At 72.4% G+C, this 9101-nt stretch overlaps 1 protein-coding gene across 1 annotated transcript; it reads left to right on the plus strand.

The window, feature by feature from the left end:
* The first annotated feature begins 223 nt into the window (after nucleotides 1-223).
* Nucleotides 224-8235, plus strand: CNTNAP1 (contactin associated protein 1). The gene is made up of 24 exons (XM_068418941.1): nucleotides 224-339; nucleotides 1491-1592; nucleotides 1864-2057; nucleotides 2168-2315; nucleotides 2562-2765; nucleotides 2835-3019; nucleotides 3105-3248; nucleotides 3590-3851; nucleotides 3931-4080; nucleotides 4149-4320; nucleotides 4400-4506; nucleotides 4605-4724; nucleotides 4866-5069; nucleotides 5159-5315; nucleotides 5452-5579; nucleotides 5678-5845; nucleotides 5914-6132; nucleotides 6219-6458; nucleotides 6535-6771; nucleotides 6929-7056; nucleotides 7180-7273; nucleotides 7395-7628; nucleotides 7733-7780; nucleotides 7876-8235. Exons 1-24 carry the CDS (start codon nucleotides 261-263, stop codon nucleotides 8064-8066), a joined length of 3915 nt encoding a protein of 1304 aa, XP_068275042.1. The 5' UTR covers nucleotides 224-260; the 3' UTR covers nucleotides 8067-8235.
* Nucleotides 8236-9101: the final 866 nt, after the last annotated feature.

The following is a 9101-nucleotide window of genomic DNA, read 5'->3' on the forward strand; positions in this document are numbered from 1 at the left end:
GGGCAGCGGGAGCCCCGCACTGGATCCGGCGCCGAGCACCGGGGGAACCGGGAGCATCCCCCGGGGACGCGGCAGCAGAGGAGGCTGGGGGGGTCCGGGGCTCTGCGCTGCGCCCCGCCCGGCCCCGCGCCCCCCCCCGGGGCCGCCCGCCCCCCCGCCGCCGCCGCTGCCCCCCCCCGTGGGCGGAGCCCGCCGGCCCCGCTCCGCCGCGGCTGCAGCACCGGGAGCGGCGGCGCCGGGGGCGCTCGGTGCGCTCCAGCATGGGCGCCCGCCGCCTCCTCGGGCTTCTGCTCGCCGCCTGCGCCGGCCTCCTGCGCCCCGGCCCCGGCTGCCAAGCACGTAAGTGGGGCCGCAGCCCCGGGAGCGGCCGCTCCGCACTGCGGGACCGCGCCCGCCGCCCCGGCCCCGGGCCCCCGGGCCGCCCCAGCCCCCCGAGCCGCCCCCGGCCCCCCCGCTCTCCCGGGCATCCCCCGTTCTCCCCCCGGCGCCCCGGTCCGCGCCGTCCCCAAGGTCACCGCCGGACACGGGCGTCCGGGCCCCCCCCGCCCCGCCGCAGCCCCCCCGCCGGCGGCACCGCACCCGCCCGCAGCCGCGGGGGGCCCGGGGGATGCGGGATGCCCGGGGATGCCCGGGGATGCCCGGGGGTGCCCCGGGCACCCGCCGCAGCCCCGCGCCCGGCCCCGTGTCCGTCCCCGCGGGACCCGCCGGGCGCCGCCCGCACCTCGGCCAGCGTCGCCGCGGGGCTGCACCGGGCCGGGAGCGGCTGCGGGCGGCTGGCGGGCACGGGCACGGGACGGGGGCCGGCAAGGCCCTGGCCCCACCGAGCAGCCCCCTGCGGCCCCTCTGAGCCGGGGCCCTTGGCCCCTTCCCCCGGGGCCGGGGTGGCCCAGGGACGCGCTGGCTGCGGGGACGGAGGCGGGGGGCGATGCAGGCAGGGGCGATGCAGGCAGGGCGATGCAGGCAGGGGCGATGCAGGCAGGGGTGATGCAGGCAGGGGTGATGCAGGCAGGGGGTGATGCAGTATGGGCGCAACGCAGCTGCCCTTGGCCCTGCAGTGAGGGCTGGGGGTGCAGCAAACGCTCCTGGGTTCCCCGGGCTCCGTCGACCCGGCCGGGGGGTCCCTACGAGAGGGTCGGGGCCGAGGTCCCGCCGGACCCTCCTCTGCAGACCCCGCGAGGGCTTGCACGGCCCCCTCCGGCCTCCCACGCGGGACCGTGCCCCGGCAGGGCGGGGCCGGGGGGTCCCGGCGCCCTCGTCAGTGCGGAGGCGGCTGGTGCGGGCGCCGGGCCCCGCAGAGGTGTGTCAGCTCCGCTGCAGTGGGAGGGGAGAGCGGGAGCTGGACCGCCGCGCCGCCGGCCCGCAGGGTCCCCGGGGTCCCCAGATCCTGCAGAGCCCGCGGGGTCCGCAGGGCCGGGCCGGGTGGGTCCACTGCAGGGACATCGCCCAGTTCAGCGCCCCGAGCCCGGCCCCCAGCCCCCCTCTCCCCGCAGGACCCTGCTACGATGAGCTCGTCGCTCCCCTCTACTCCTCGTCCATCGGTGCCTCCTCCAGATACAACATCTTCTACTCGGCCAGCTTTGCCCGGCTGCACAGTGAGTCCCCCCGAGGGACCCGGGTGCAGATGGGGCGGGGGGTGCAGGCTGGGGGTGCCCCAGCAAAGTCTTGCTTTGCGTGAGGCTAAGGGCTCCTCAGGTGCCCATGGCAGAGCCCTCAGCATCCCCCGGGGGTGGGGGAGAGCCCCGCAGCCCTCCAGCTCCCGCCCGCAGTGGGGTGCTGCGGTGGGGCCGAGCAGGCAGCCCCCACCCAGCCGGGAGCTGCTGGGTGCCGGGCTGTGGGGCTGGCTGAGCTGCTCCCCCCCCTCAGGCACCAGCGGCTGGTCCCCCGACCCCCGGGACAAGCAGCCCTGGCTCCAGATCGACCTGATGCAAAAGCACCGGATCAACGCGGTGGCCACGCAGGGGACCTTCAACACCTACGACTGGCTGACGCGCTACATCGTGCTCTACGGAGACCACCCCACCAGCTGGAAACCCTTCTTCCAGCAAGGCAGCAACTGGGTAGGCGCTGCTGGGGTGCCCGGGGGTCCCTGTGGGTGGGGGTCCCTCTGGGGGGGAGCAGAGACCCCCCAGCCCAGAGCGAGATGCTGACGGCGGCCCCTCATCCCCAGACGTTCTTCGGGAACGTGAACGAGAGCGGGGTGGTGCGGCACGAGCTGCACTACCCCATCCTCGCGCGCTACGTCCGCATCCTCCCGGTGGCCTGGAACCCGCGCGGGAAGATCGGGCTGCGCCTGGGCCTCTACGGCTGCCCCTACCGTGAGTACCTGGCCGGGGGCTCCGGCAGCCCTGCGCGGGGGGCGGACCCTGGCCCGGCCGCCCCCATGGCAGAGGACCAGCCCCTGGCTCCGGCACTCCCGGAAAACCCTTTCCCAGAGGGGGCTGTGTCCAAGCGCTGTGCAGTCATTCGCTCTGGCATAAGAGGAGCAGGGAGGAGCGTTCCCCGTGCCAGGGCGCCTGCTGCTGCGGGCAGTGACGCAGCTGGCGCCGCTCTGCTCTCCCCAGGGTCCCACGTGCTCTACTTCGACGGGGACGACGCCATCTCCTACCGCTTCCGGGCCAAGAGGATCAGCACCCTCCAGGATGACATCTCCTTCAACTTCAAGACGCTGGAGCAGGACGGGGTGCTGATGCACGGGGAGGGCTCGCAGGGCGACTACATCACGGTGGAGCTCAAGCAGGCCCAGCTCTTCCTGCACATCAGCTTAGGTGAGCCGGGGCCGGGGGGCGCGGGGGGCGCGGGGCGGGGGGCCGGGGGCTGAGGCTGCCCCTCCCCAGGCAGCAGCCCGCTGCACGCCAGCGAGGGCCACACGACGGCGGCCGTGGGCAGCCTCCTGGACGACCAGCACTGGCACTCGCTGCACATCGAGCGCTACGGCCGCCACGTCAACCTGACGCTGGACGGGGAGGTCAAGCGCTTCCGCTGCCACGGCACCTTCGACCAGCTCGACCTCGACACCGAGGTGGGTGCGGCGGGCGGGGGGCTGCCGGGATGCTGACCCACGGCATCCCCCAGCGAGGGGCTGACCCCCTCCCTCTGCCCCCCAGCTCTTCTTCGGGGGGGTGATCGACCAGGACAAGCAGCACCTCACTTACCGGCAAAACTTCCGGGGCTGCGTGGAGAACATCATCTTCAACGGGGTCAACATCGCCGACCTGGCCCGGCACCGGAGACCCAACATCCGCTTCGAGGTCCAGCCCAGGGGGTGGCCCCATCCCCGGGGGTCCCGTCCCTGCTGTGGGGGGACCCCTCTCCTGGAGGGGGGCCAGGTCCTCAGCCCCGCTGTGGGGTGACGCCTTCCCCGGGGCCAGGCTCCCCCCCCGCTGTGGGGTGACGCGAGGACAGGCAGTGGCCGTGCTCAGCCGAGCGGCGCCGCATCAACCGTGCAAGGTCGTCCCTGGCCCGGGGCGCCCGCCCGGCACTGCCAGGCAACGGGATCGAAGGGGGCAATCGGGGCCGGGGCTGTGGGGAGGGGGGGTCTCCCCGCCACGGGAGCATCCCCTCCCTCACTGCCTCCTGTGGCCACCCCCAGGGCAGCGTGGGCCACTACTGCCAGGACCAGCTGACCACCCCCCTCACCTTCGCCGGCATCAACAACTACGTGCGGGTGCCGGGGATCCCGCGGAGGAACCGCCTGGCCGTCAGCTTCCGCTTCCGCTCCTGGGACACGGCCGGGCTCCTGCTCTACACCAGCTTCGCCGACCGCCTGGGCTCGCTCGAGGTGGTGCTCAGCGAGGGGCAGGTCAACGTCTCCATCACCCAGCCCGGCAAGAAGAAGCTGGAGTTTGCCGCAGGTGAGCTGGGGAGGTGGCACGGGGCCGGGGGCCGGGCGGGCGGCGGTGCCCCCCCACGCACCCTCCTCTCCCCGCGCAGGGCATCGCCTCAACGACGGCTTCTGGCACTCGGTGCAGCTGGTGGCGCGGGACGGCTCGGCCGTGGTGACCATCGACGACGATGACGGTGCCGAGTTCCGCGTGGCGCACCCCTTCCAGCTCCGCACCGGCAGCCAGTACTTCTTCGGAGGTGGGCGGTGGGGCGGGGGCCGGGGGCGGTGGGTGCCCGGGGGCCGCTCACCCCGCCGTGCCTTGCAGGCTGCCCCAAGCCGGCCTCGGTCACCGGCTGCCGCTCGAACCAGACGGCCTTCCACGGCTGCCTGCAGATGCTGAACGTGGACCTGCAGCCCGTGGACGTGGAGCTGCTGGTGCAGCACCGGCTCGGGCAGTACTTCAACGTGCTCTTCAACGTCTGCGCCATCACGGACAGGTATCGGTGGGGACAGGGGCGCTGGGGAGGACCGGGGGGGCCGCGGCGGTGCCGGGACAGGAGCCCTCTGTGCCCCCAGGTGCACCCCCAACCTGTGCGAGCACGACAGCCGCTGCGTCCAGTCCTGGGACGACTTCATGTGCATCTGCGACCTGACGGGGTACAAGGGGGAGACCTGCCACAAATGTGAGCCCGGGGCCTCGCGGGTGGGGGGACAGGACGGGCACCCACGGCTCCTCCCGCGCCCCCCTCGCACTGACCCCGGCCCCGTTTCCCTCTTCCAGCCCTTTACAAGGAGTCGTGCGATGCTTACCGGGTCAGCGGGAAAACCTCGGGGAACTACACCATCGACCCAGACGGCAGCGGGCCGCTCAAGCCCTTCACGGTGTACTGCGACATCCGAGGTGGGGCGGCGGAGCGGCGTGGGGGTCCCTCTGCCCGGACCCCCCAGGGACCAGCCCCCGCTGTGCATTGGGGCCGGAGCAGGATGGAGGGAGCGGGGGTGTCCCGGGGGGGCTGGTCCTGACAGCCCCCCGCCTCCGCAGAGGACCGGGCATGGACCATCATCCGGCACAACCGGCACTACGCCACACGCGTGACGGGCTCCAGCGTGGACCAGCCCTACCTGGGGGCCGTGGAGTACTGGAACGCGTCCTGGGCCGAGGTGTCGGCGCTGGCAAACGCCTCCGAGTACTGCGAGCAGCGCATCGAGCTGCACTGCTACAGCTCCCGCCTGCTCAACACCCCCTGTGAGCGCGGGGCAGCGGGGCTGTGCCGTGGGGCTGTATCGTGGGGCCGTGCCGTGGGGCCATGTCCTCACCCTCCCCTGTGCCCGCAGCCGGGCTGCCCTTCAGCTTCTGGATGGGCCGACACGACGAGCGGCACTACTACTGGGGGGGCTCGCGGCCGGGCATCCAGCGCTGCGCCTGCGGCTTGGACAAGAACTGCGCCGACCCCAAGTACTTCTGCAACTGCGACGCCGACCACGCGCTGTGGTGAGTGGTGGGGGCTGCGGGGTGGGGGCTGCGGGCACAGACTCCGGGGGGTTCAGGCGGGGGTTCAGGTAGGGGTGCGGGCTGGTGAAGGAGCAGAAGCCCCTCACGGCCCCTCCGAACCACGCGCCATCCGCAGGAGGACAGACAAGGGTCTGCTGACCTTCGTGGACCACCTGCCCGTCACCCAGGTTGTGGTCGGAGACACCAACCGCTCCGGCTCTGAAGCCCAGTTCCTGCTGGGGCCCCTGCGGTGCTACGGAGACCGTGAGTGCCCCGAGCCGCGGAGGGTCCCCTGCCCGCGGGGGTCCCGTGCCCGAGGAGGGTCCGTGCCCGTCCCTCACTGCCCCTCCCGCTCCCCGCAGGCAACACCTGGAACACGGTCTCCTTCAACAGGGGCGCAGCCCTGCTCTTCCCCACCTTCCAGGCCAACCACAGCCTCGACATCTCCTTCTACTTCAAGACCACCGCCCCGTCCGGCGTCTTCCTGGAGAACCCCGGCTCCCGGAACTACATCCGCATCGAGCTCAACAGTACGGGCGGGCAGGGGGTGCGGGGGGCGGTGGGACCGGGCACCCCTCCCCACACCGCGTCCCCGCAGCCACCAGGGACGTGGTGTTCATCTACGACATCGGGAACGGGGACGAGAACCTGACGGTGCGGTCGGCGGTGCCCTGGAACGACGACGAGTGGCACCAGGTGAAGGCTGAGCTCAACGTCAAGCTGGCGCGGCTGCGGGTGGACAAGCTGCCCTGGGCGGTGCGGCCGGCCCCGCCGCAGAGCTTTGTCCGCCTGGACTTCGACAGGCCCCTCTACGTGGGTGAGAGCCCCCAGCCGCATGCCCAGATCCCCACGTCCCCGCATCCCCCGGTCCCCGCAGGGCGCTGAGCCTCGGCCCCGCTGCAGGCGCGGCGGAGCACAAGATGCGCCCGTTCCTGGGGTGCCTGCGGGCGCTGCGGATGAACGGGGTGACGCTCAACCTGGAGGGCAAGGCCAACGAGACGGAGGGCGTGCGGGTGAACTGCACCGGGCACTGCCAGGACCCGCCGGTGCCCTGCCAGAACAGCGGGCTCTGCGTCGAGCGCTACAGCCACTACAGCTGCAACTGCAGCGTCTCGGCCTTCGACGGGCCCTTCTGCAACCACGGTGAGCGGCTGTGCCCGCGGGCACCGGGATGGGGGAGAGGGGCCGGCGGTGCCGTCACCCCGCGGGTCCCCCGCAGACATCGGCGGGTACTTCGAGGAGGGCACCTGGGTGCGGTACAACATCCTGCCCGTGTCGCTGTACGCCGCCCGCGAGTTCGCCAGCATCGTCAGCAGCCCCTGGCAGCCCCTGCCCGGCTACAACCTCACCAGCGAGGAGGTCAGCTTCAGCTTCAGCACCACCTCGGCGCCCGCCGTGCTGCTCTACGTCAGCTCCTTCGTCAGGGACTACATGGCCGTGCTCATCAAGGACGACGGTGAGGGCTGGGCTCCCCACCCCGGGGCTCCCCCAGAGCCCACGGGGACCTCCCCAGGCGCAGCGGCCGCACGGGACCCCCTTCCACCCCGCTGCCAGTCTCCAGCCCTGCGGAGAGCCCTGGGGCTCACCCACCGACGGCCCCGCTCTGCCCGCAGGGACCCTCCAGCTGCGCTACCAGCTGGGCACCAGCCCCTACGTCTTCCCCCTCACCACGAAGCCGGTGACGGACGGGAGGCCCCACCACGTCAACATCACCCGCCTGCACCGCACACTGTACACCCAGGTCCGGGGCCAGGGCGTCCTCCCGCCGGGGCCTGGGGGCTGCGGGGCTGGGAGGGGGCACGGGCAGGGGGGCAGGAGGCGGAGGAGGCTCGGCGGGTGCTGACGCCCTGCGCCCGCCTCCCAGGTGGACTATCTCCCCGTCACGGAGCAGCAGTTCTCCCTGTTCGTGGACAGCAAGCTGGACTCGCCCAAAAACCTGTACCTGGGGCGCGTGATGGGTGAGCCGGGTCCTGCCCTCAGCCGCCCCCTCCCGCGCTGGGGCCTCCGGGGTCTCTCCTCTGCCCGGCGCTGTCCTTGCCCTCCGCGGGGGATGAGCCTTCTCCTTCTGTGCCCCCGCAGAGACCGGCGTGATCGACCCTGAGATCCAGCGCTACAACACGCCCGGCTTCTCGGGCTGCCTCTCGGGGGTCAAGTTCAACAGCCTCGTCCCCCTCAAAGCCATCTTCCGCCCCACCAGCGTCGTGCGGCCCTACAGCATCCGCGGGGAGCTGGTGGAGTCGAGCTGTGCCTCCATGCTGCCCCTCACCACCATCCTCATCCCTCCCGAGATGGACCCCTGGTACATGGGCACAGGTGGGTGCCCTGGGGGACCCCAGTGGGGAGGGACCCTGCCGCGGGGATGCTCCAGCACGAGACCCCGCTGCAGCCGGTCTCAGCCGCCCGCCCTGTCTCCGCAGAGTTCCCCCACGTGCACGACGACGGCTGGATCGGGATCATCATCGGGTGTAAGTGAAGCACCCGGCCGGTGTCCCCCCACCCCTGCCCCGGCCCCGCGCCCCCCGGCCCCTCTCCAGCCCCTCACCGCCGCCTCTCCCCGCAGTCGTGACCTTCCTGCTCCTGCTGCTCGGGGGGTTGCTGGTGCTGCTCTACTTCTACTACCACCGCTACAAGGGCTCGTACCACACCAACGAGCCCAAGGCCATCCAGGACTACGGCGGCGCCGCCAAACCGCTGCCGGCGCGCAAGGACCAGAACCTGCCCCAGATCCTGGAGGAGGCCAAAGGGGACTAGCAGGGCCGGGGGTGGGACGGGCTCGCAGCCCCCACAGCCCCGGGAGCCGCCCGGGGCCGAGCGAGCGTCGCGGGACCAAAGGGCCGAGCACACCTGAACTGCCAACACCCGCCGCCGCGCGGGCGGCACCGCGCTGCCCACCGCCTCCCCCCGCCGCCGCCACCGACCCGGCCCCGGCGCGCGGCCGCGACCCGCCGAGCCCCAGCCCCGCTCGCCCCGGGCACGCCGAGCAATACCCGCTGCTTCGCTCGCTTCGCCAGAGCCCCGCGGCCCGGCCGGGCGCCCCCGGCAACACCCTGCCCGCGGGCAGCGGCCGCTGCTGCCGCATGACGCCACCGCACCTCGCCAGACGCTGCTTTCCTACGCTCAGGTACGGATCCTTTCTACCATTTTTGTTGCTGGATATTCTACTACACCCCGAGTTTTTTATTCTATCGGTTTGTATAAAAAACCAAGCGGAAGCTCCCGCGGGCGCGAGGCCCTGCGTGCCGTGGTGCGTGGTCTGTAGTTCGCTCCCTCTCTGTACGAAGTGCCGGTCCTGCCCACTGCCTCCAGCCCAGGGAAAGCTCCTGGTCACTCGCTGTGTTGTGGTAAGGCGACGTTACAGAAATGCATTTATCTACCCAAAGGCCTGGCTCCGCTGGGCACGTTATTTTTAAAAGACCCGTTTTGCTGACCGAGATGTGATGGTTCTCAAATAAAGGCAGAATGACGGCGTCTGACACTCCCCTGCCCTCGCCTCGGCAGCCTGGGCACAGAGGGCAGCAGCTCCTCTGCCCCCGCCGCGGCTCAGCCTGCACCCGGGGGGGACCAGCGGGGACAAGGGCAATTCCCCCTCCCCGGGCAGGATGTGGGATGGGGAGAGCCAGGGCTGGACGCAGCTCAGCCCGCTGCCACGCTCATACACACACCAGCACGTCCCGCTCCCCACCGCGCACCTCCGCCGCCCCCCAGCCCTGAGCCAGAGCAGACTGCGGCAGCACCGGGACCCCCCTGGGCCCCGGCAGCACCGGGCAGCACCCCGCTGGGCTCTGG

Source organism: Nyctibius grandis, chromosome 26 (genome assembly GCF_013368605.1).
Source record: "Nyctibius grandis isolate bNycGra1 chromosome 26, bNycGra1.pri, whole genome shotgun sequence".
In the NCBI taxonomy this organism is placed as follows: domain Eukaryota; kingdom Metazoa; phylum Chordata; class Aves; order Nyctibiiformes; family Nyctibiidae; genus Nyctibius; species Nyctibius grandis.